The 26966-nt window shown below is 46.3% G+C and overlaps 1 protein-coding gene across 2 annotated transcripts in view; it reads right to left on the bottom strand.

Moving 5' to 3' along the window:
* Positions 1-26966, bottom strand: part of LOC119390334 (probable medium-chain specific acyl-CoA dehydrogenase, mitochondrial) — a 142478-nt gene that overhangs the window by 15753 nt on the left and 99759 nt on the right. For both annotated transcript variants that reach the window (XM_037657960.2, XM_037657954.2), the window contains exons 9-11: positions 23767-23838; positions 20876-20944; positions 1690-1785 (exon numbers count right to left, since the gene is read on the bottom strand). In XM_037657960.2, the coding sequence (XP_037513888.1) occupies positions 1690-1785; positions 20876-20944; positions 23767-23838 (237 nt within the window). The remainder of the gene's footprint in view (positions 1-1689; positions 1786-20875; positions 20945-23766; positions 23839-26966) is intronic.

The raw sequence follows: 26966 nt of genomic DNA, 5'->3' as shown, positions 1-26966 counted from the left end.
CATCAACTAGTTTTTGACTATGTGGGCCCCAGATTACACTCCAAGCATGATCATTCCAAGCATGAAGGGGGAGGGGGGGGATGCTGTTCTTCAAAGCAGCCGTGAGGAAGACAAGTCTGCTTGTTGAAAAGTTGGCTTTAGTGACACCCTGTGTTCGCAAATTTTTTAACTTAATATGTTGTCAAGGTATGATTGGTGGGTGCGAGTCCCCATGCTACTCACGCGGTTGGGGAATAACTATGGCGTCCCGCTAACAGGTCAGATGAAAAAGGACAATCGACGGTTTAGGTGGGAGGAGTGCCAGCGGTTATATATTTTTTTTTGGGGGGGGAAGGGGGAGAGAACACCCCCCTCCTCCTCCTTGATCACCACCCCTTGGATCCGCTGTTGAGGGGGGTGCTGAGAGCTGGGTCCTGGAAGGATGGTTTAGGGTTCAGCAAGTGCAGAGAACTAATGCGACTAATCCGGTCTGTTTAATTTACAGTTTTGCATTGCAATATGGACTTAACGAAGGCACCACACGGCGCAGTTAGGTAGTCTATGAACAGAGAGAAAGTCCCGCGGCAGCGCCACTCAATGCTCGTCAATGCGAGATTTGCGAACAAATGCTGAGCATGCTCCCCAGGTAGTTTTCAACAAGCAGGAGGAAATAAGTTGGAATGCTTTGCAAGTTGGGGAAACTGACTTGTTTTGTCGATTGACGACAACACTGCTTGTTCCAACAGCGTTTCGGACGCGTGAGGCCACTTGTTCTTGACTTGTGCTGACTGCGTGGTTCAATTTCTTGATGTGCTGGCTTGCCACCGCGTAACATTACTTTCACAATCAAGACGCGAGATGAGCGCTTGGACGTGCGCGAGCAGCAGTAGCACCACATCATGCCAGACGCGTTCTATGCGGGCATTTCGGCTTAGCTTTACGAGAGACTCACCGAAAAACGTTGCGCAGCACGATTAGGAGGCATCAAGTTTTTTTTAGAATTTTCAAACTTTTTCACGGACGAATCATCATTTGCATGAAGACGCCGTTTACAGCACGCAGCGCCGATAGCTGTAGGAACTCAGTGTTTGCATTAAGTAGGAACTCGTCGCTTGGCCATGGTGGCTTGCGAACGAAGAAAAAAACACTTTTTGAAGTGTTATCGCCAGTTCCCTATCAAATAAGAGAGACTATCAACGGCACGCTAAACTTTCAACAATGGAAACACACGTGGCGGCGCAGACTTTGGTTAGGCGGAACATAGCGACAAAAAGCGCTTCGCTGGACTGGAACGAGTGGAGGGCATGGCGGCATTATGGAAAAGCTCCAGTGGTGTTTGTTGCGACTAAGAATATTTTGGGCCGTAAACAGTCTGATGCTGTGTAAACAGGTCGACTAGTGAACTTTGGTGCAGTTGGACCACCACAGCATTATGCTATCCTATCTAAATAACTGTTTAAGTATAGATGAAGTGAAAATTATGGAAATATTATTAAATAAAAATTATCAATTAAATTAATTTGGACATTATTCTTCATTAAAAAGTGTGAGCAAAAATTTCATTTTTTGGGTTACCACGATCATGCACATCTCAAAGTTTAAGAACCGGTTGCTTACATTTAAAATAATTAATTTGGGACTGAAAGGGTTAACAGAATGCTATACTAAGCATGAATATGTCTCAGGGCAACAACTGTTGCTTCAACTGACCATGCAGATAGGCTGACCGAAAGTCTTGCGCTCCAAACTGTACTTGGTCGCTTCGTCGAGGCACCTCTGGGCGACACCTGTGGCACCAGCTGCAACCTGCGAATAAAAATTGGTCCAATGCAAGTGACTTAAACACAAGCCATCTCTTCACTTACCCAAAGAAACTTCTGAAAAGGGGCCGCGAATACCATTCCAATCCCACAAAAAAAAAAGTTGTCTTCATGCAGAACTAATGCTCCCTTTCACACCTCACTCCTGTAGTGTTACCTCAATTCCTGTAGTGTTACCAAAGACTCTTACAAGATGCATTAAGTAGGAACTCACTCTGTCACCATTTCTTGTGCCAAATGTTTGAAGCCACTCTCAATTAACATTTACCTTCATGGTATGTTCAGACTCCTGCACTTTTACCTTTTTCATGCAAGCATCGACTGAACACCGCAGGGCTCATACAGGTTTTAGAAAAAAAAGATGAAGGATATTCAAGGAAATTGAACACACTGTCAAAGTTTCTTTCAATGGTGCAGAGTAGCAACCAATGCAGCACTTCCTTACTATAGTAGAATCTCTGTGATATGAACCAGGCTGATACGAATTTCGGTCTGATACACCCCGCCATGATGGTATAGTGGTTATGACCCTTGACTGCTTACCTAAAGGTCGTGAGATCAAATGCGGGCTGCGGCGGCTGCATTTTTGATGGACGTGACAATGTTTGAGGCTTGTGTACTTAGATTTTGGTCCACATTAAAGAACCCCAGGTGTTCAAAATTTTCGGAACCCTCCACTACGACGTCCCTTATAATCAAATCGTGGTTTTTGGACGTTAAACCCCAGATATCATCATCATCATTCGGTATAATACGAATTCGCAAAATCCCCTGCCAAATTCCACTGCGTCCAATGGGCCAAAATTCGGATGTTCAAAACACTTTTCCTCGTTGTGACGAGTCATGTGAACTTTGGTACCGAAACCATCGAGCAACGGCTGAAAGCAGTGTGCTCCAGAATCTTCAGAAGTACACGTGCGACCACCATGCACACAGTCAGAACTGTAGTTATTTGCCACAACCGCTGCGGACAAAACTGCGGTCACTATCGACGCGATCGTGTATGGCGACGACGAAACACCGAAAATACATGCGCATCGAAAGCTCACCGAGTCAAAGCGATGCTGCTTGCCACAACAGCGGTGCGATAAAACCACAAAAGATGCAATCATAGACAGCAACGACGTAGTTCTGAAGGTGCATGCCCGACTCGCGCACATGGATTGAGAATGGAACTACCGTTTGCAGCAACAGCAACACAAGAAACCGCGGTTGCTGTCAACACGATCATGTATGGCGACAACAAAACACAGAACCCTGATAGTGCACGCGTATCCAGTGCTCACCGAGCCAAAGCGATGCTGCTTTCTGCAACCACTGCAGACACGATCATAGATAGCGACGACATAGTTTTGAAGGCACACGTTCGGCCAGTGCACGCGAACTGAAAACGGAATGGACAAGTACTGCGGATTGGGCAAGTTGGTGCATTATAATGCTGTTTTGCTATAGCGCAGCTCAGTTTGAGCATGAAGGAAAGAGACAATAGCAAAGAAGAAAATGACAGGCAACAAGATTAGCACTAAATCAATGTGGCAATCATTAGCGCTCATCCTGTGGCCTGTCATTTACTTCTTTGGTATGGTCTCTTTCCTTCATGCTCAAACTGAGCTGCGCTATAGCAGAACGACATTACGAAAACGGAACTACTGTTTGCCACAACCACCGCACACGAAATCGTGATCGCTATCAATGTGATCAGCAATAGCGACTACGCAGTTCCGAAGGCATGTGGCAAACGTGTGGTAGATTATGAAGGCAATAAAGTTGCAAGATGGCCGAAGCGTTTCGGCATTCCTGCCGTTCGCTTATGACCATGGTGGAGCAGACTTTGGCACTTAGCTTTTAGTTGGCGTCACACGAAGCCTCAATGCGCGTGTTCGCGGCAGCCAGCAGCACGATCTCTTATTGGTCTGTTCGTGTGCATCCCAGAAAGACATGTGCGAGTTCTTTCGACAGAAATAAATATTTTGTGCGTATGTCGTGGTTTGAAAATAGACTTTGCTAGTTTTTTGATGGTACGAAATTTCGGGTGATACGAATATTTTCCCTCCCCCTTGAGGTTTGTATAACCGAGATCCTACTCTACATAGCAATGTTTCCAAAACACCAGAGGCAGCTTTACTGCAGTTACTTGTACTTGGTGATTTCCTGCTTTACTTTTTGAAGTACTAATTTATAAGAAAACATTGACAACAGTCAAATGAACGTGCACCACTTGCTCAACAAAAAGAGAGGAAACAAAAGAACCAGTGCACCAGAAGTGAAGGGGGTTACAGCATGAATGCTTTACAATATGAGCCAAGAGATAAAAAAACACGAGGAGAAGGCAAACCAATGAAAACCGATGTGAAATTAACCATACAGGGGTGCAACAGCTGAAATAGGACTCGGTGAAATTTTTGAAGCATAAAATGTTGCTTTTGAAGCAGCAAAATCCAAATTTATAGCAGGTTATGGGGAAAAAAAAAAAAAAAAACCCTCCATTTTGGAGTACCACGTACCAAGTTTAGAGCCGTATAACGAATAAACATTACCTTTGCAACGGAAAACAAGAATATGTACAAACCATTCATGCAATCATACTTTAGCTTTAGCAAAAAGGCCGAACAAAAGTGACCAATGAATTATGCAGAAACCTGCAAGGTTTGGTGAACTTATATCAAACTGAGAAGCAGGTTGATCCTATTGGTTAGAGGATCTTGGGTCAATGCAGCGATGGCAAGCTGCTTTTCCTGCTGCTAGCGACGTGCACTCCCGGTAAATGCGGTGCACTTGGGGGTCATGCATATGGAGGTGGCAGTGAATGTCACATTTATCGCCCATTAAATATGTCAATACTTTTACGGCATCACCAACAGCACCATGAGATATGCACAACTGAGCAGATAGCTGAAGATGCTCATTGTGATAGGGTTGTCGGTAATAAGTTGCATTGGCGCACTCACTGGTGCCCACCACATCACGCCTTCATGCTTCCCCATGCTCACCAATAAAGAGGCCACCATGCTGACACTGAAGTCAAAATCATTAGTATACCAGTCTGCATGTCGCGAAAAGGCGGAAGGCACTTTGCAGCACATGTGTGTGTGGTTGGCCTCGCTGCGAGTTGAGGTGCACAGCACAGTTAATCCTTACGGCTCAGGCGGTCAGTAAACACACTTGTCTCAACTACATTTTAGCCATTAATACAATTAAAAATGGTACATGTATTAAAAAATTTTACTATATACATACGACACGCTAACTCGTGCACGTGAGCGCTGCTACTTCAACAAAAGCAACATACTGAACCGGGCTCCAACTGATACTACAAACAATGACGACGTCCACATTGAATAACTGCAGCACCTGTCATATGCATACCTGCCAATCAGGTGACCTTGGAGTTTCGTAAAGCGGGGGCAAGGGGCGACATGAAAAAAGAAAACTGGTGTACGTTATTATTTAACATTTCTCAGAGCTGCAGCAAAGTCATAGACATACCTGAATGATTGCAGTAAACATTTTAGACGCATAACGGGGTATTCACACGGGGGAGAAATCCGCAGGGGATAGAGGTGGAGCCTAGTGATGTAGGCTGTCGGGGAGAATTCCCCACTGAAGTCCCCCGCTCACACGGACGAGGCAAATGGAGGGGGAGGTCAGTGTTACCAGGCTACTCTGGTAGCTTCTACCACCACGTTTCCCCAGTTGCTGACAGTGAAAGTACAATGCGGGCCTGGGAGGGACGGCTAAACATGGAATGAGGCTTTTGGGACGTGCGCTGCTGCCTTTTGACACTGCTGTGCCCTTTGGTTAAGTCGCCAGCAGTTCTTCACATGCTTTTGTTGTTGCAAATCCGGACTGAACAAAAGTGCCATTTTTTGCGAGGTCGTTCACGGTGTTTTTTTTTCTCTGCTGAAGAGATTGCACACAGCCTTTCAGATCAGTCAACTATGGTTCAAATTAGTGAGGCTTTGGTCATGTAGTCAATAGGAATTTAAAGTACCTTTCAATGTCAGTCAGCTTTGTGTTCAAGAAGAAGTGCAGTTGTTAGTTTTTTTTCTTTTTTACGAGAACGTAAGATGTGGCCCCTGGATGCTTGACAGTGATTTGTGAGTGTTTTATCAAAATTTTGAAGTGCAACGAAACTGTATAAATCGCTGCCGTCTTCACCATGCAGAATCAGTTATCAATGCAGCTGAAAAAATGAAACTCTCGTTCTGCGAACGTATAGAGCAGCAGTCTCCAGCTCACCTCAGCTAGCGGGCCGTAGTCACAAAATTTAGTCCTACAAGGGCCGGGTCAGTACAGATGAAGGAAGCAGGGGGGAGAGAGAGTTTGCATAAAATGTCACCTAATGTTGCCATTTGAAATAATGCCTTTCCAATATCCCATATTTGGGTCATTTTTGAGCGGATCTGAAGTGAGGTTCGTAAAAAACATATTGATGCTAATTTCCACAGTGACTAAAATCTTGACGGCGATTCTGAAATATAGAGTTTTCATTCCACGGTGATGTTTCAACTCATAGTGGTGCCTCACGAAAAAAAAAAAAAAAAAAAAATGCTTGAGACCAGTCTAGTCTCTGTAGCTTACCTGTACAAAGCGCTATTAGTTGCAATAGGTGAGAAAATAATGCGAGTACTAGTTACTTAGCAAAGTAAACTTTGTTCCGTGTGAAGCCGCGGGCCGCTACGAAAAGGTCTGCAGGCTGCATTTTTGAGACCCCTGGTATAGAGCAAATAGAGGCATCCATCACACTTCCGGCGGCCTGTTTAAAAAATTTTTTTGAAGCACATGCATAATGCGGGGACATCTTATAGCTTACCTAAGTCGACACTAAGGTAGGCACAAAGTTTCTGTTGAATGCAGATAATTTTGCTCATTATCGCTTCAAAATTTTTCCTCGTCATAGCGCTGAAATTGCTTATCATGAGGCAGAGCCTCCTATATGAGAACTACGTAGTCTGTGCGAACAAGTGATGCTCCATCAAACATCTAAAAAATTAGTTCGAACATATTGTTTATTGCTTTTCATCATCATTACACTACAAACATGCATTATGCTTTTTTTTTCGTTAAGTCGTTATTTCAGTAAAAAAAAAGTTTAAGCAACTTTGCACTAGTGGTGCCAAGCCAGAAGGAAGTGCAGAGCTGGGCAGTCTTCTTTCTTTTTCTCTCTTCTGTATTTTTTTTGCCATTTTTGTCTGTTTATTTCTACTTCGTTCTTTCTCACTCTATATATTTCTCGCTCTATCTATCTTTCTCTTTCTTCCCTTTCTTTCTATCTTTCTCTCCGTTTCTGTCTTCCTCCTCCTGTTTTTTCTTCCCTTCTTTAACACGAAAGTGTTCTATGTCGGGGTCCACCAAGAGTTCACCGACGTATTTCCGTCACGGATATGACGTTGTAAAATATGCACTAATAGATGACAAAGAAAAACTAGAAGAAAAAGCTCCATCGCCGGGAATCGAACCTATGAGCTCTTGATCCGCTGCGTGCGGCGCAAAACGACTCGGCCACAAAGCCTACGTTCTTCAGCATACTAACAGTGAGCTATTCATATACATCATTTACCGCTGGCGGTACACAGAGCTTGGAGGCACTTGTTTTTGTTATCACCAGCGAGATGGCGTGAAGGGCATGCTTTAAAGGTAGTCGCCCCGCTTGTTGCGATACGCGCGCGTATCGTAACACTTTGCCCTACAGGGCGTGGTCGCCCGTGCGTGCGCACTTATCTCGTGATGGGGGCGGTTTGTACGTCTTGTGCTTTCACCCCAAGTTTACCTGAAGTTACAAAATGCACGAAGGTCACTTCGCTCGCTGCAGCGGCCGCGTTTGCTAAAGGAGCGCGCTGCTCAAACACAAAGTAACAACTGTGACAGTTGTTAGTTCGCGTTCGTCCTGTGTGTGTTTTTTTCGTGTGTCACTTGTGCTTGAGCAGCACGATACAAGTTTCAAGCTGCTCGCCGTTCTTCACGTAACATTCCAATTTGTAGCTATCGCATTCATTGCTTCGCCGTTGCGGCAAAACTATGTACAATAAATGCTCAACTACCTCTGTGAAGACACGTTTCACTTTCGTGTTATACCATTCCTGTGACCGAGGGATCAGCCATGTTTTTTCTCCACAATTCTCTTTCTTTCTATGCTTTACTCTCTCCCCTCCTCCTCACCCTCACCTACCTTTCCTACCCCCTTGGTATACTATATTATACAATGCTATGTTATGCTCTGGTAGCGTGCCCGGATAGCCGAGTGGTTAGGATGCTCGCCTTTAGGTCATGGGTACACGGGTTTGAATTCTGCCTTGTCAAAAATTTTTTCGCCAAGAATTTCTCTTTCTTTCTTTCTTTCCCTCTCTCTGTACTCATTCTCTCACCCATCAGGGTTATTGCATGCCACGCCGGACAAACTGGCGCACGTGTCCGGGGAGCGAAGCAGAAGATGACGGAAAAGGAACAAGATGATGAAGAGCGCACGTGCCGGTTCATGATGATGATCATTTCTGTTCACCCGCCATGGACCAATGCTTGGCTTAAACAGCTCTGCCGTTCAAATGGGCTACGTCAGGTTAAACGGGCTCAAAAAAACAGGCAACATCAAAATGCTTATGAAAATCACATTTGAAAAAAAAAAAAAAAAAAAAGCCAAAAGTTAATATCAGCAACTGGCAGTCATAGCACGTTACTAGCATAAAGTAACAGTGTTACAGTTACAGTTACCTAAGGCAAGAAAGTGACTGTTACAGCTACTGTGAAAAAAATAGCGTCGTCACTTTTCCGTTACTGCATAAAACTAAAAAAAAGCAGAAGTTCAGGGGAAGGTGGAAGCTTGAAGGGATAGAAAATTCATGAACATGGGGTGTTGCTGGAGCCAACGTTTCAACAAGCGGCCTTGTCTTCAAGTTGCAGCCATGAAGAAGACAAGTCTGCTTGTCGGGACATTGGCTCCAGCTCCACCCCCCCATGTCATGAATTCTTCATCTGTAAAAAACTAATAGATCACAAACCAGACGGCACAGTTTATTTATTAGAAACGTATGAAAGCATGCGGGTAGTCAAAATTGCACGTGGTAAAACCCTGAACGAAGGGAACCTAAAAGGGGACACGCTCAACCGCAACACCAGCAATAGTCATGTAAGCCTCATTTTGTTGCATCAACTTTTTTTCGTTGATGCACCCTTTGTGTCCGGAGATTTATTTACAAAACTCATTGTAAGTTAGGACGAGTTGTTCCTCCAAGTTGGCATCCGAGAACTTCCCCGAGAGCCTTTCGGAGGGCGACATGCCCGCAAAACAAAGGCGCTCCATCGATCTCGCTTTCACGAAGGCGACAATGAGTGTCAGACGGTGAACCACAGCGAGACAACACGGTCGCCAGCAAGAGCCGCTCTGCAGGCACCCCTATACCTCTCATTTCTATGCCACCGTGTGTGACAACTCGCATGCACGCCTAAACTACCTAAACGTTTCTAATCCAGATGTTTTTTACCCAGGTGAAGGAGTGAGCCGTGTTACGACTTGACTCATCGCTGAAAGGCCGGACACCGGATAGACTAATACCTCTGTCACACGGCCACCACTGAACTCCATTTCACTCCGTTCGGCATTTAACTCCCTGATGGAGCATTACGAGAATGGAGTTGTGGCCGTGCTACACGGCTCGCTGCAAGCTTTCGACGGTTGCCGCATGGGGCAGAAACAGCGCTGCTGCGCTCGTCGAAACGTCCAATTTTTTGCCTGTGCAGTCGCCTTTAAAGCAACAAAAACGTGTTTTTGTGTGTTGATGAAGTGCTCGGAATCACCATTGCTGTCACAGTGCTTGTGTGTGCACCTCACACGTGCAGAAACAAATATGGCGCGATGCTTCACAGCTGCTTCACAGCGGCGGCTTGGCGAGGCGTTGGTGTGGAGAGTACAAGCGCTGATGTCCGAAAAAATACAACTAAAACTTACACTACGGGGCGTGAAATGCTACGCAAAAAAAGAGCATAGTTTTTAAAATTATAATTTAGCTAATTAGGACGATTTTGCTAGTGCGGTTTTCAGCGTAGCAGTAGCTGGCTGGGAACGAGAGTACTCCATCGAGCCGCAATGGCCATTACCGAACTCCCCCAACCAAAAGCTCCATTTAACTTCCTCAGCGAAATGGTGACCGTGTGACATGAACCCCATCTCCCTCGAGGAAAAGACGAGGGAGTTAAACGGAGTTCACGGGTGCCCGTGTGACAGGGGTATAAGGTACCATCAACATTCTACTGGTAGCTGTTATGACTTGACTTTTTGCTGAAAAGCCAGACACCGGAGGAGCTAACCCACCATCGATCATGAGCACAAGGAAGTTCCACTGGTCGGCGACTGCAAGCCAGACTATTTATTGCCAAGGCGAGATTCCAGTGAGGAGCAGACAAGGAGCAGCTTATGTCTCCCCATCACTTGGAGACAAAAGGGCAGCCCTCCAAAAGCGGACGAGTGGGACGGTGCAGGCACCTGTGTTCAACGATCACCGACAGGGTCATCGGCCGTCAAACTGGTCGCACCAATGAAAACAAAGTCAATGGCCGCCAAAGTGGGGGCAATTCACAGGACTCTGGTCCACGAATCCTGAGTGAACAGTGCAGATTCTTTGTGCGGTGACACTACTGTCACATGGTCGTGACGTTGACGAAGGCAGCAGTCTGTGTTTTCAGGAATAAACTTTTTATTTGGGCGAACCTGTGCCCGGAAAATGAAAAGACAACGTGCAAGCGATTCCCACTTTAAACTGACAGCAGCCTGAACAGTCGTCGGCCGTCGAGTAATCTAAATGGCGGTTAGGTGTCTCGGTATTTATACATGCAGCATTGAACATCCCAGTCTTATTTCTGGTGGCCACGCTAGTTCCAGAATAAACTCAACTGTTCGCGTTTGTGCGCTCAAGCCTATCAGACAATTTCAAAATAATCTGGAAGGTTCCAAGACATTCGGGCAGGGTTTGTGAAAGGCAGTGGTTATACACACGTGTAACAGACCTGTGCCCGGAAAATGAAAACATAACGTGCAAGCGATTCACACTGTAAACCGATCGCGGCGTGAACAGTCGTGGGCCGTCGAGTAATCTGATCTGCAGTTAAGTGCGTCGGTATTAATACATACGGCATCGAACATTCCAGTCTTATCGCTGGCGGCCGTGCTAGTTCCAGAATGAACCCAACTGTTTGCATTTGCACGCTCAATCTATCAGACAATTTCAAAATAATCTGGAAGGTTCCCAGACAATTGGGTGCGGTTTGCGAAAGGCAGTGGTTCTAGGTGTAACGGACCAGTTACATAGAAATACAAAAAGGAGCGAGCATGGCATTATGTAAGGAGCAGCGAAGTGCCGAAGAACGTTGTTGTTGTCGTCATTGTTGCTGTGTTCATAACCTCTTTCGACATTACGTCTATTTTGTACATACCTTTTTCTTCCCCTGACTCTATATAGTCGTAAAATAAATGAAGTTTTACGTGTACACCTCGTCTCGTACCTGCCCGGTCATCCTCGTCGGGCCCTTGGAATGGGATACCGACTGGCATGCTACCACCTGGAAGCACCAAATGCCCCTCTTGTAAGAGCGAGAAACCGGGGTCCCAACGTCCTAACAGGTGGCATAGGTGAAGCAGACTGTTTCTGTCTCCAATAGGCTTCCTTTCTTTCCCATGTCATTATGGGCACCCCGTTCTCAGTGGCCTTCCTTTCTCGGTGGTCCCTGTTCTCGGTGGTCTTCCTTTACAAGGGTAGTCCAGCTCCCTCCTCAGCGGAGGTCTCACTGCCAGTTTTTTTTTCTTGTTTCCACTAGACAAAGGAAAAGCTTTAAGAAATCTGCCCCGACCTCCGACCTCGGTCTTCTGCAAGGAAGATAATCCTCTTAGCGACCTCCACTCCTAAACTACTAGGGTAGCCATGTTGCGGAAAGGTGAAAGATGGAATGAATATGAGAAAGAAAAAAGTGAAAAAAGTGGAAAGTGTGAACTGTACATCGGCCTTTAACGAGTGTTGCTGTTGGATCGTTTTTTATAAAAAGGAAGTCACTGTAATGGTATTTCCTGTTACAGTTATTGTGTAAAATAGTAACAGTATTACACTTACAAGTTCCTTGAACTTAAAAGTAACTAGTTACCGGTAACGCATTACCAGTAACTAGAGCTGTGTGAATAGCAAAATTTTGGGTGCGAATAGAATCGAATATTTTTCGAATATTTCTAGTATATTTTTTGAATACTTCGAAGCGAAATTGCAGAAAAAAAAAGTTAGAGAGGATTCCTAAGCATATTCTTATGAGATAGCAACATGAAAGTGTTTCTTTTCGCTAGGTTGATGAAGGACTGGTGGGGTGGTGTTTCATAGCTGTCTTATCAAGAATGAGGCAATGTAGAGGCCGAATTCTATTTATGTACATGATTTGGTGCAACCAAAGTGTTGCCAACAACACTTTACACGTGATGGGCAAAGATGCCATTTCCTCAGCCTCTCCACCTCTTTCAACATCTGTGGAAGCCCAATTGATGTGGCGGACAAGGGTGTGCTCCCTTCAAGTCCGGAGTTCCAAATCTGCCTCGTAGACGTCGATATATAAAAACCATCTGAAATTTTGGATGCTAAAAAAGCTTTGGCTTCCGAATTTTCAGACTTCCTGCCCAAATTTCTGGTCCAAAACAGCATTAATTGAGCCCCCACCTCTGCCACATCTTTGATCTCCATGTTGGAAACAGCGTTTTCTTCAGTTAGTACATTTGCGACCGTAGCAGAGCTTGAAAGGCAGCTTTGCCGCAATACGGGGGTGTGATGAGGTGAAGCATATTGAAAAATCTAGGGACCACTGCCAATCTAACGACTGTCTTGGCTAAGTTCGAAGATAACGGGGCTTGAAAGGCAGCTTTGCCGCAATACTGGGGTGTAATGAGGTGAAGCACATTAAAAATCTGAAGGGGTGACTTTCAATCGGACGGTGACTGTATTTGTTTTTGGGAAGTTTGAATAGTTCGAACAGTGAAATTCCAGTGCGAATCAAATCGAATAGCAAACACTATTCGAAAAATATTCGAAATTTCAAATATTCGCACACCCCTACTAGTAACTAGTTACTGCCCAAGAGCGGCGAGCGGTATGTGGGCCTAGTGGTGGTAGCGCTCAGTCATATGATTGAAAATCACTTCTCACACAGCATTCAAATTTAGCAGGCATCAGACATGTTGTCCCACAAGCACACTTGTTCTTAGATGATTAAAAAAAAAAGGCATCGTCGCTAAGTTTTGCTATCACTACCACCGCGGCCGCGACCAACACAAACACGAAGCGATTGCAAAATGGTTGCCGCAGTAGGAGTAGTCTAGCCACCATAGCAGGAGCAACTGTGAATATGTGGCCAAAACTAGCCCGAAAATCCGCTGTCTCCTTCACCGTGCGGGGATCGTTTGTCCTCTCTGCCAAAAGGTCCCCGTCTCCCCGCGCCCACTCGTGAAACCATCACGTGATCCGCGATCTACGCGTCTTCCGCGGGATTTCTCCCACGTGTTAATACCTCTTTAGGGAACATAATGTGTTGTGTCCTGCGAGAGCCAATATCTCTTTTCCAATCTTAGTACGCTTTTCTGCTTCACACCGGTGTTCCGTGTCAAATGTGACTTATGGAAGGGGAGGTGGGGGGGCAGTTTTTTTGAGGCAAAATGTTGTATTAGGTATTTTCATGTGCTGGTATCAAATATAACCTAAGTTTTTATGCAGACTATGCCACTAATCTTAAAATGAAGTATTAACGAAAACATTCGATGCCATTGTAGGGGTGTACGAATATTCCAACTTATGAATGTTTTTCGAATAGTGTTTGCTATTCGATTCGATTCGCACCGGATGACCATTCGAAGTACTCGAACTTGAGGAAGATAACTACAGTCAACGTCCGATTTTTCAGGCTCCCTAGGGACGGCGAAATCGTCCCAAAAATCAGGCTGTCCAAAAAACAAATTCATGTTTTTTTTATTCCGATCAAGTGGTCAAGTCACCAGGACACAGCCCATCCGAAATAGCTTTACTGCCTCCCAGCACACTTATCAGGAATTTCGGTGCGCGTCCAGGCTCTCGTGAATACATTCGGTACCTGACGCGAACCCCGCTTAACTACGTGCCAACCACCAATTGCAAATTTGTGTCTCATGATGAGCACCACCGATACAGCAAAGCGCACAATAGATTTTGGCTCTCTCACGTGAAGTGGTTGGAAACGATGACGCGGAACACAAAGACTGTGGCAAAAGAGCAGACAACTCATCCGCCGATATGCAGCATTTGCTGCCGCGTGAAGCCGATCGTTCCTAGTTGTGTGCAGGTCATTGCCAACTAAACAGACTGTCACTGCCGCGGCGCTTGCTGTACCATACGTACGCATTTGTCATGAAAGCATTCGTGATGCCTACTCTGTTCCTGGCTGCACAAGGGCACGGCGATGGCGAGCTGCTTACATTCGTGAAGGCAACGCGACTGTGCAGCGCACTTAGCAGTCTCGCACAAAGAGGCAGCATGAACGGTGGTGCGGCGTGTTTGGACCACATACACTACTGAGCAGTTAGCTGAAGATGCTTATAGAAAGGTTGTCAGCGATTAAGCTGTACTGGCGGGGATCACGCCTCCGTGCATTTACGGTGCTTATCCGTAAAGACATCGCCTCATTGCACTGTGACACGCTTCACAAGAAGACAGAAACCACCGTTGAGCACTGGTGCTGCTCTCTGTGGTGTTTCTTTACTTCCACACATAGCATTGAACGCAATCAAACTAAGACATACATGGGTATATTGCCCATATAGAAAAATATGCCTTGGAAATCCCATTCAAAAGTAAAGCAATATTGTGTGCCTCAAATTCAGTGCCAAACAAGGCAATGAATTTGAGGGGAAGTGCATGCCATTTCAAATAAATGAGCGAGGTTTACACACCAAATATGAAGCAAGGGATTTACAGTCGCCGACCATTTACACTGAAAATTCCGACATGCTCGTTTATTCGGACACCTTCGCTGTACCGCCACTCATCCCATTGAAGTAATGTAAACTCACGAACGAAAATTCGGACGGCCCACAGTGCGCCGTGCGATTTTTCAGACTCCGACCAGCTGATCGAGTGCGATGTTGAACATGACGGACGCCATGACAAGCTGTCAGTGATGTTTAAAATACTTTTTGCTAGGTCTCCAGCACTGAAATGTTGAAGCGGCTACAGCTGAAGATCGTGCCAGTGTCAAAATCCATGCAGAAATTACAATTGTCGATCTCGAAGGCTATTTTGTTGGCTACACATAACGGCTTTTGGCATTAGCCAGTTAAGTATCCACTGAAGGGCTACCACGGCCAAACAGCAGGCCAAGCCAAGCCAAGCTCGGAGTCAGCTAAGTGCGGCATTTGAGGTGAATGACAGCGCGTACGAGTACGGCGCGGATCCCAAGTTGGAAGAGAGAATGACAACATGAGCGCTGCAACACCAGCTAGCCCAACGTCGTTCCCTTTTGACGTCTGAGGGTTTGCGCTGTCAGGCGTTTCTGTGGCTAGGCCTGATCTGCATCCCGCGCTTCATGTCTCGGTCCCTTGTTTCCTTTCTTGGCGTGCAAGGCCTGATCTACTGAAATGGCTTCAACGCCACTTGTTCCATGTGCACCGTCGGAACTAAACAAATGTGGCAACTCTAAGGCCCTGACAATGGCAAAAAAAGCAGCGATTATTCACCGGATGGAAGGCGGCCAACCTCAATCCGAAGTAGCTCGGGAGTTTTCGCCTAGCTGGCGATGAGATGATCCGTTAGCTACTCGAACCAGCGCATGTGGACAGTGCCTGCCATGATGGCGCGCCTCCCACACCACAGCCATCAAATGCGGATTTAGAGTAGGCCGTTACAGTGCTATTGCTGACCTACAGGAGTGGCCAAACATTAGCTGAAATACAGGCAGACTCGGTCGCACGTAAGCGTGCACGTGTACAGACATGCACTGACAAGTTTTTTCCGGCCACTGGGCCAATAAATGTGCTTTTTTTCTGGTGAATCCTTTTTTTCGGACTCCCGATTATTCGGACTTTCGGCAGTTTCCACCGAGTCCGAATAAACGGTTGGCGACTGTATTTGCACTTTATAATGATGAACGTTATTGCAGCACAGCCCTGAATGTGCAGTGAAGCGTAGTGCGAAATGCAGCGTGTACTGAACAATATTGTTGGCTTACATTTTTGATATTAAGGGGGGACGTGGAGATCAAATAGTGAAAATAGTCAAAAAAGGTAAATTTTTGGAAAACACTCGTTTAGGCATCTGCAGTCTCTTATTTACGCAGTATCTAAATTATTACGCTGAAAACGCATGCTTAGTGCCCGAAAAAAATAATTTTGTAAGCGCGGTCGGTGAAAAAGAAGCCCAAAATCGCGCTAAAACGACGCAATTCACGGCATCGTATCTCATCGCTCCCGCCACTGAGCGCCGCCATCTTGGCATCGTTTCAAAGCTCAAACGGCTTTCCGTTCCCACCCTTCTCGCTTACAATCACTGCATAGAAAAAGCACAAACAGCAAAAAGTCAGAGGGCATTCTCACCAACCTTGCGATGTACACGGCACTCCTACTGGCACAGCGCGCGACACCGTTGAAAGGCACTCTTCTATTGGCTGTGTCACAAACGAGCATGTTATAAAGCGCGCGCGCGGCCGCTTTCAAGCAGCTGCGAGACAGAACGGCGCGAGCCGCGCGCCCAAGAAGCGCGAAAGACGAAAAAACAAGCATCAAAAGACGCCGGCGCACCGCATTCTCCTCACCCACTGGAGCCAGACGCAGACAACGTGATCAAACGCCCGGCAAAACCTGGATGTTTCTAGAAGGAAGGGGGGACGCATCCCCGAGCGATGCCGCCGCGATTCGAACCTACGAGAAAGCTCTCGCCCCTTCTCTAGCCTCAGCTGTTCTGCACGCCGAAGAACTCTCCCGACACTTCTAGAAACCGGGGGAGAAGGGATAAAAGCGTGCGACGACGACCAGACAGGGGTCGAGAAGTCAGTGAAGAGTCGGGACAGCCAGTGCAGGAGTGAGTCAGTCGGCCCGGTGATGGTGAAGTTATGCTAAGTGTGGCTCCGTTAGCAAAAGAAGACGTGTTTATGATGGTGTGCGGTCAGTCGATCGTCGATCTGGAAGAATCCGATGACGACACCGTGTGAGCCGTGACAAGTCACGACGACAGTTGAGCTACGACGATCAACGCTGGAGCTGGCGTGAGTGTTTCCTTGAAGAGAAGCATTCGATTACCGTCCAAGTATTGCGCACTGGATACGCCATTGAATATTCAGGACTTTAACAGTCATTGAATAGTTGTAATGCATGCGATTGCATTCGTAGCGTGTGATCTGTTTGTTTAGCTCCCGTTGTGTAAACACTATCTGAGTTATACCGTGAAGTTGTAACTGGTACCAGCCGAGTGTGCATGTGTTTGTATTATTTGTATTGCCTTAACTGAGAATATATTTCGCTTTCGTTTGTGTTGTCGACTCTTGGCTCTGACTTGGTCTTTGGACCACAACCGGCGTTCGCTGGCGCACCAAAGGACCAACTCTAAATTGTCCGCGCTTTCGTGGTGCGTTTTCGAAGGGCCGTGACGCCAGCCCTTAGAATCCGCCCGGCGATTGCCAACCCGATTAACGGGAATCAGTGACAGGCTGTTGCCACAGCAATGGCTGCTGTGTTTACCAGCGGAGTGCTCGTCTGCTAGGCCTTCTTTCGCGACAAATCTCCGCTGCTGCTGCATTTATGACTCCGTGGCCGTAAGCACGCAAAAAGCCGCTGTTCGAAAGGTGACGTGTGCACGGGAGGCAAAGTGAATGCTCTTTGGTTTCGTACGGAGGAAAAGTGGGGACGGTATCGCATAGATCTGGTGAGCTGGTGATTAGATTGTGGCGTACCATTTGGGTTGTCAGCACGTCATGCTGTCGGGATTATAATTAAGCGACAGCCGATGTAAACCATAGTGCATCATCATCAAAGTGCTTACTACTTATCAGATGACGAGCAAGTGCTGCTTTATCAGCTTTACTTCGGAGGCGATCTGCCGACGCTTGCTCCCGCATCCCCTCCGCTGAGACCTTAGCTTCGTGGGCACGCGTTCTTGGTCCTGTTTCAATAATATGGGTGCCTAATGTCCCCACTAATGGAAGCTTTTCACTGAGAAATGTTAATAATGTGGGAAAATGCATCTGTGGTATAGTTCAGTGCGACTTCGTCGTCAGCTTCGGACTGCCAAGAAGGCGTCGGCTCTGTGGCGTGGGTGCAGTTTATCCTGCAAGAAAATTAATCTTTAGGCGTTAGTAGTTGACAGGGGTGATCGCAACGCTTCATCAAACTAATACACCACTATTTAGGTCGCCTGACAACCCGCTCCGTGGTTGCAAAAGTAGCGATACAGTCCGACATGCCCAATGTTTACATGCAGCCTGGTGCACTTGCGTTCCAGGGCGCTGCACAAAAGCGCCTGCGGTAAATGATAGAGGCTAATAAGCTTCCTAAACTGTTCCAAGTTAAGAAGTAGAGGCCCAAAAGATTGCCTCCTGGCACGGACACCAATTATTACTGTCCTGGCACACTTTAGTATAGGATCAACTGCAACCAAAACTCTGTTGCCCATTTTCTCAAAAGAGATTTTTGTGCCTGCCACTTCGCTTGTGGGAAGCGTAGCACAACTATAGCTGGACCGATTTTTATGCAGTTTATTTTACTGTAATCCATAGACTGTGCTGCACTTCAACAGTCTTGAAATTTTTGTTTATAGACTCATTCTTTGCTTATCTCATAAATACTGCATGGCACGATTAGCTGAGAGACATGCATTTGCATGTAATGTTCAGCAGAAAATTATTAGAACTGTAAAAAAAAAATCTAACACTGTCTTTAAGTAGAAACAGTATGTGAGCAAAGATACAAAGTAGTTCCAGCCTCCTAGCTTGCTTCATCACTCTGCCAGGCTTTCCACCAGCAAGGAACTTGTAAATTCTTATCAAACAAGAAATAATGAAGGTAATTTCATCAAATTTTAAACTTCTCCAGGGGTGCAACAGCCGAAATAGGATTTGGAGCAATTTTTGGAGTAGCAAAATGTTGCCTTTGGAGCACAAAATTCCAAATTTGCAGCAGGTAATGGAAAAAAAAAAAAACCTGAATTTTTTAGCACGAAATCCCAAATCCCAAGAAGGCTTACTTTTAGAAAAGAAAAACAAAGATACATACAAACCATTCAACATCAGCTAACTCGTGCACAGTGCACGTGAACACTGCTATTTCAATAAAAGCAGTGTGTTGAGCCACCCCACAGTGCGAGTCCACATTAGCATTTGCAGGGCCAGTCAAATAATTCGACAGGCACTGCAAATGCTAATGTGGACCTGCAAACCTGGCAACCTCGAAATTCGGGAGATTCGTAAAGCAGGAGCAAGTAGGGGGTGGCGAAAAAAGAAAACTGGCATACGCTTTTGTCTATTGTTTCTCAAGGCCGCAGACACTCCATACACAGCAGCTCCAAATGATTGCCAATCATTTTTTAGACGTCAGCGATCATACTAGTACTCGTAATTACACGGCGAGTGCACGAATGAGTAATTAAGGAAAAAAATGTGCTGTGTCCCTGACAGCTAGTACTAATAGCCCCTTCTATATCTCAGTATGCTTTTCCGCAGAACACCAGTGTACTGCGGCAAAAGTGGCTTAAAAAGCGTTATGCATGCAATAAAACAAGCATCGGGAAATTTGAGAACCACTGTCCTTTTTTATTATGATAATTATATGGACACTCTCGATGGGTTCATACAGTCATGTCCCGTATAAAGTCCAAATTGATAACATCCCCCCGCGCATAATATGTTCTATCGCGGGTAAAAGCGCGCGAGTGCAGGCGACGAACACGGCTCAAGCAGATATCAAACGAGCCAGCCCATCTCCGTTGCTCGGAGGGCGCATGCGATAACACCACTCCGCTCGGGAGGCCTGCCATCGAAGCAGAGAGAAAACGCCCTGCCCGTCTTGAACAAGCATGAAAAGACGCGAGGGGTGGGGGGGGCTGTCACTCGAGCAGCAACTTTTGAACTTTGATTCTAAGGGCACGGTCGCGAGCGCTGGCTGCTATCTCGACAGCCATCAACGGGCGGCTCGTATATCCTGCTACCTGTTGCACTCTCAATGCGAAGACACTGTGCAGAAAGAGCATCTTTCCCCGGAGCGGCCGTATACTCTTACACCAACGTTTTGTAGAGTTACGCGAGATCGGACACAAAAGAGTTTGCTGCCAGCCTCACTTCGTATAAAAATCTGCTGCTATCGCATTCATTGCTTCGTCCTTGCAGTGAAACTGAGACTGGGGTTAGGGTATGCGCGTCTGTATTAGACGACGATGCTAACACTACAGATGACGAATGCGCAACTGAAAAAATTTTGAAACTGGTCGAGCATTTTGGCGCAGCGTGGCGCAATTTCAACAAATTTCTAGGTTTTGGCTCAGCTTGGCGCAAAAATAAGGAATTTTATCGAAGTGGCGCAATTGGCGCAGCTGTTGCATCCCTGCTTCTCTTTAATATGATTTGCAGTGTGTGTGCCAAATTTCAGAACTCTATGTCGAGATACAAAAAACTTACTGACGATCCTCACGTCCCCCCTTAAATTTATAAGAGTTCAAATGTGTCATTGTTTCTGAAGTTTGGAGTTGGTCTACACTGGACCACACTGATCCATCACTGAAAGCAATTCACTTTCGTGAGGTGAAATGTACTCATGACTGAAGGCTTTCAGGGCTGATTGATGGTTCAAGGCCGATTCGAGCAAGCAATTTTTGGTTGTATGAAATGAAACTAAGTTTTCTGATGCACTGGTGCAAGCAGCACTATAATATTTGGCTCACATGTTCACAGGAGCTTTGACTATTCATCGGATGTGTTTTCCCTACTACATTGAAAACGTGTTGCAGGGCCCTTTTAATTCGAATAACTATGGTATCTGCACGATGTCCTGCCTATGGTCCAGTAGGCCCCTAATTGAATACCTAAAAATGCTATGCGACAACAACACTCACAGGTGCCCTGGTGCGGTCAAAGGTCCCCATGGCCACCTTGAAGCCATCACCTTCTTTCATGACAACATTCTGAAAAAGAAAAAAAAAATAATTAGAGAGGGAGGGAAGTGAGAGAAAATCGGAATCAGAATCCACTTTAATATCCAACACACTTGTTGGGGATCCCCCAGGCAAAAAGCTGTGCAAAAAATGTCAAGCATGTCCCCAGGGAAAAAATGTCAGGCATGTCACTCCAGCGAAAGCACAAATGCAGCAAAAAACCAGTAAAAAAACTCCACGCAGCATCTCCTTTAGTAGTTGTCTAAGTGATGTGCAAGTGTAGACAGAGTTAGTGTACAAACATAACTGTTGGGCGGCTTCGAATGCTGCTGTCATTTGGCATCGACACAGCATCTCATCTTTCTAGCATTCATCAGCATATGCAACGGCCCCACGAAACGTGCATCCCGCAACCACCAAAAAACGTGTTCGTGATATGTACCATCCCAGGCAGTACACAATGTCGGACCGATAATGGCTTTACGGCGACTATGCGAGGCCCAATCAAGGCCCAACGTTGCCGGCAGTGAGCCATTATTGGCATTACCGATATTTCGGACTTTGCAAGCATCAGCCGAGCCGGCCACCATGAATTTTTATGTGTATCGTCGCCATCTTGTTTGTTTACTTTTTCCTCCTATAGCCTCAAATCGGTGCCGGCCTTACGTGCCGCCGTCACCTCCTCTAAACTGACGCTGGATCGAGGCTATAACGTCTCATGTCTATTTCCGCAACAGCGTCGCTGGCGTCACTGCCGGAAGGATTTTCGTTCTTTTATGCTTCGACTGTTGGATGGGTTGGACCGCATCGACCAAGGAGGTTAAAGGAGTACTGACATGAATTTTAAAATTTTTCGGGTTGTTGCTCTAAATGAAAGCACGGGTGTCGAGAACCCTAAAAAGAGTGTCGTGGTGCCTGGGGATGCATTGCATATATTTTTAATACCGCTTCTTTCAACCAGCAGTTTCGGTTTTGGTTTCGAGAGGGCGGCTTCATAGTGACGTGTCAAGTCAGCCCGTGACGTCACGGGCAGACTGCAACCCACGAAATATGCACTTGCTGTCCTTTGCTGTCAGTCGAAAGTGGTTCATGACGAGTGAACTGTCGTCCAGTACCTCCGACAGCGATTTCTGTGATTTAGGCTGCATGCAGAACCCAGATTTCGCAAACCAAGTGAGCTGACTTGAAACGTCATAGGGCTCTCCATGCGGTGAAGCTGCCTTGCAGATGCTGGGAGATGAAAACTTTAAAATCAAACTTAAATAGTTATACGTGTTTCCCGGATGCGGTGTGGGGAGAGCGTTAATACTACATGCCAAGGAAACCAAAAACGTCCGTTTTGCTGCACTTCAAAATCGTGTCAGTACTCCTTTAAAGTAAAATTTGCTGGAGTGAAGGAGGCGCCCCTCTGCTGAAGCCGCACGGCGCCATCTTGCCATAGGCAGAAAGCACGCCTTCCGCAACGCATGCTGCAGCGGTCGAATAGATGTTCCAGCTGTTCTCTGGCGTCGTGGCGTCCGGACGTTGTTGGATACATCGTGCATTGCATACAGCTATATAAATCGAGCGAACAGGTACTCTGGGATGAAGTTTCAGTTGTAAGCAGAACATTTCGAGCTTGATGAAAACTTCTCTATATGCCGGAACACATGCTGACAGCTCGCATTCTGTCTAGTTTCACATCTGATGGAAATTCTTTTTTCCTAACTGGTTTCTTAAGGACCCAAATGTTCGAAGCAAGTCGGGGCAGGCTGTTTGATGGAAAGTCTGGAAGCCAATAAAACATGGCAATCACCTATGTTAGAGGCACTTTTCGCCGAATTGTTTCGACCGGACTAGGCTGCGACCCGGGAGTTGTCAGACTGTGCTTGACGCATTTGTAAAACACTTGCAAAACCCAGTGATATGCATTCTTGTGCTTGTTGATACCACTGGTGCGGAGCACAAATAGGAAAAGGACGCACTGTGTCTTAAGCAAATTTTGTTTGCACCGAGTCTATGGAAAACCAAACGAACGGTCCCGTGTTGTTTGGCATAAGCGAGAATTCGTATTAACAGAGTTCGTCTTAACGGGAGTTCACTGTATACCGTAAAATCCCGAGCAAGCACCCCTACCCGAGCAAGCACCCCTACCCGAGCAAGCGCCCTCCCCTCCCACCATTTTCACTGTTTCGTTCAGTGTTTTTATTCACCAGACGAGGGTGAATAACGAGAGTGAATGCATGCATATCCAACAAAGCATTTCATTGAAAGCACGTGTGGCTCTTCCACCGCCACCTTGAATTCTGATCCGTGACCAAGCAAGGGCCCTCCTCCAAATCTTGTCGGATTATCCTTCACCGCAGGGAGGGCACTTGCTCGGGTTTTTACAGTATGTGGAAGAAGAGGGATCAATGTCGCTGAAACCGTCAAAAACACACAACTTTTTTTAAAATGAAGATTGCCATTTTTCGGCCAGCGTCTCCCCTTAAAGCCAAAATCCGGATCACAGAAGAAAAAAAAAACTGCAAGGGGAAAGAACTTGACATTCTGTGATGGCAAAATTTCCTTGTCTAGTTCGTTTTTATCAACTTAGAGGCATGCCACAGTTTCGTTTAATATGCTTAGCTCAGTCAGGTGCATTTTCTTTTTGAACTTGAGATAACTGGATGCAAATTAAATTTGGGGGGTATGTTAGATTTAAGTAAATGCAGCATGATCTTTAATTGATCATACTTAAGCTTGATCATAATTGAGTACTCGCGTTTTTTACCATTCAAATACATATAACTTTGTCAGGCCCAGCCATGCTGTCAAATTATCGGTCGAGTTGAATGAAGAATTTATGAAGATTCTACTTTAATCTAGCTCACCTCTTCAGGAACGACGACGTCTTCAAAGGTAACTCCCCGAGTGTCAGATGCCCGCTGGCCCATGTTCCACTCCTGCGAAAGGAGGAGGCAATGTTTAGCTAGCTACACCATAAATGGCACCACTACAAAGGTCTTACTATAACAGGAAACTGCATACAATGTTCTTTGTCTTTTGTAGTGTTCAGCAGTGCTTAATGTGAGCAGCAGAAAAGACAAAGAGTCTATTATTTTTTTCATTTCTTTTACCTGCAATTCAGCTGCTGAACTCCAGTCACAAAATCCATGCTTGGTTACACAGTCCTGAGAAAACTGATCACAGCAATACGATGTGTACCTTTAGACAAGCTTTGCCACCCAAGTCATCATTGAGCTCTGCAAGATGAAGGCCTCTCCCAAAGCTCCAAATCATTCCATTGCAGATCTCTTCACTTCATCAGCCCACCTGCCATCCTCGGCTACATTTCGTTTCTATGGATATTGTCACATGGTCGCGATGTTGACGAAGGCAGCAGTCGGCGTGTTCAAGACAAACTCTTTATTTGGCTGAACTTGTGCCCGGAAGATGCAAGGGGCAAAGTACAAGCAATTCAAGCTGCACACTGACAGTGACGAGCACAGCGTCGGCCGTCGAGTGATCTCACGCGCAGTTAAGCACGCCGGCATTTATACATGTAGCATTGAACATTCGAGCCTTATCGCTGGTGGCCACGTTAGTTCCAGAATAAACTCACATGTTTCGCGTTTGCGCTCAAGCCTATCAGAAGATTCTAAAATAATCTAAGAGCTTCCCAGACATTCGGGCGTGGTTTTCAAAAAGGCAGTGGCTATATGTGTAATGGACCGGTTACATAGAAATACAAAAAGGAGCGCAGTGTGGCAATATCCATTCCAATGCTCTAACTGACCAGCAGTTATCTCTCATGACATGACCTGCCCAAGTACACTTTTCTCTCTTAATGTCAGCTAGACTGTTGGCTACCACTGTTCGTTCAGTGATCCACTCTGCTCTGTAGCAGTGTCTTCCTGTTACGCATATTACAGCATAGACCGCTTATAACTAGAGCTGTGCGAATAGCAAAATTCTGGGTGCAAAGCGAATTCGAATGATAAAGATTGAGTGCGAATCGAATCGAATAATTTCGAATAATTTTCGAATATTTCTCAAACATTTTTCGAATAATTCGAAGTGAAATTACAGAAAAAGTTGCAGAAAATTTCTAAGTATGTTCTTGTGAGATAGCAACATGAAAGTGTTTCTTTTCGCTAGGTTGATGAAGCGCTGGCGGGGTGGTGTTTCATAGTTTTCTTATCAACAATGAGGCAATGTAGAGGCCGAATTGTATTTATGTACAGGATTTTGCGCAACCAAAGTGTTGCCGACAACACTTTGCACGTGATAGGCAAAGATGTCATTTCCTCAGCCTCTCCTCCTCTTTCAACTTCTGTGGAAGCCCAACTGATGTGGCGGACAAGGGTGTGCTCCCTTCAAATCCGGAGTTCCAAATCCGCCTCGTAGACGTCAATATTTAAGAACATCTGAAATTTTGGATGCTAAAAAGCTTCGGCGTCCGATTTTTTGGACATCCTGCCCAAATTTCAGGTCCAAAACAGCATTAATTGAGCCCCCAACTCTGCCACATCTTTCATCTCCATATTGGAACCAGCGTTTTCTTGAGTTAATACATTTGCAACCGTAGAAGGGCTTGAAAGGCAGCTTTGCCGCAATACGGGGGTGTGATGAGGTGAAGCATATTGAAAATCTAGGAACCACTTCCAAACGGACGTTGACTGTCTCTTGGCTAAGTTCGACTGTAACGGACCTTGAAAGGCAGCTTTGCCGCAATAAGGGGGTGTGAGGAGGTGAAGCATATTGAAAATCTAGGGACCACTTCCAATCAGACGTTGACTCTTGGTTAAGTTCGACCGTAACGGAGCTTGAAAGGCAGCTTTGCCGCAATACGAGAGTGTAATGAGGTGAAGCATATTGAAAATCTGAAGGGGTCACTTTCAACCGGACGTTGACTGCATTTGTCTTTGGGAAGTTCGAATAGTTCGAATAGTAAAATTTCAGTGCGAATCGAATCGAATAGCAAACACTATTCGAAAAATATTCGAAATTTCGAATATTCGCACACCCCTACTTATAACGTAAGTCGCCGGAGTCGCGAATATCCGCACTATAAGCGGTACTGCACTATAACCTAAACAACATTTTTGAAAGGTTGCACGTGTGCAAAACATGACCAACGGGTAGGCGCGCAATTCTGACTATCGAGGCATGTGACTGGGACGTAAGTTTGCGTCTGCTTACATTTGGAAATGTTGAACGGTTAGCGTCCGCGGACCTGCGGTGCCGACATAACGAACGCGGAAAAAATGCGCCGTCACGGGAAGTCGCCGCGGTAGCACACTGCGTGTGCGCCATGTCGAAAACGGTGGCGACCACAAACCACCACTCGAGCGTTTCACACGCACGCCCGCGTTTTCGTTAAAGATGTAAGTCACCCCTTCTAAATGCAACAACTGCAAAATGTTTCATTGACTCGGCACCAAACCGCAACTTCTGTAGTCCGCGGCCGCCGACATGGCAGCTAGCGCTCGTTAGGCCTAGCGTGCGTATTGCAACTTGGCATGCCGCTGCGAGAAGCTTGCCCTAGGCGACACAGAGATCGGGCATAGAAGAGATCGTACTCGCGAGCTAAACCGAGGGCATCACGCGTGAAACGCAGTTTCGGCTCGCGGTCGGGAGAACAGCCGCAGCAACTATCCTGAAAAAGTCTCTCAAGCTTGTAAGTCCGCCTGTTGGTGGCAAAGGCGAAAGCGCAATCGCGTCTCAAAGCATTGTTACTTGCGGGGTAATCGAGGTTGCACGCGCGATATCTGCGCTCTACGACGAAGCAACTATTTTCCCGACTGAGACAAATAGCGGTAACGCACTCTTGATGCGGACGCGGGCGCCCGTACGTAGCGGAGCGCGCATGTCATGCAGCCGGGGCAAAGCGCACATGTCAAGGGGGCAAAGGCTTCTCCATCGGCCACGCAACCGCTCCCCCTCCTCACACCACGCACCCGCGCCGGGCTGCTGTCCCCCACCGCCATCCCCTTTATTTTTCTCCCCCCGCTCCTTGTTCGTTCGTTCCGCGTCCCCTCCTCCTGCGTAACTGCCATGACCGCTCTCTCCCCTGCCGGCGCTCTCCACT

The sequence above is a fragment of the Rhipicephalus sanguineus genome, chromosome 1 (assembly GCF_013339695.2).
Source record: "Rhipicephalus sanguineus isolate Rsan-2018 chromosome 1, BIME_Rsan_1.4, whole genome shotgun sequence".
Taxonomy (NCBI): Eukaryota; Metazoa; Arthropoda; class Arachnida; order Ixodida; family Ixodidae; genus Rhipicephalus; species Rhipicephalus sanguineus.
The sequence above is the reverse complement of the archived record's forward strand: the minus strand, read 5'-3'. Positions and strand labels throughout refer to the sequence as shown.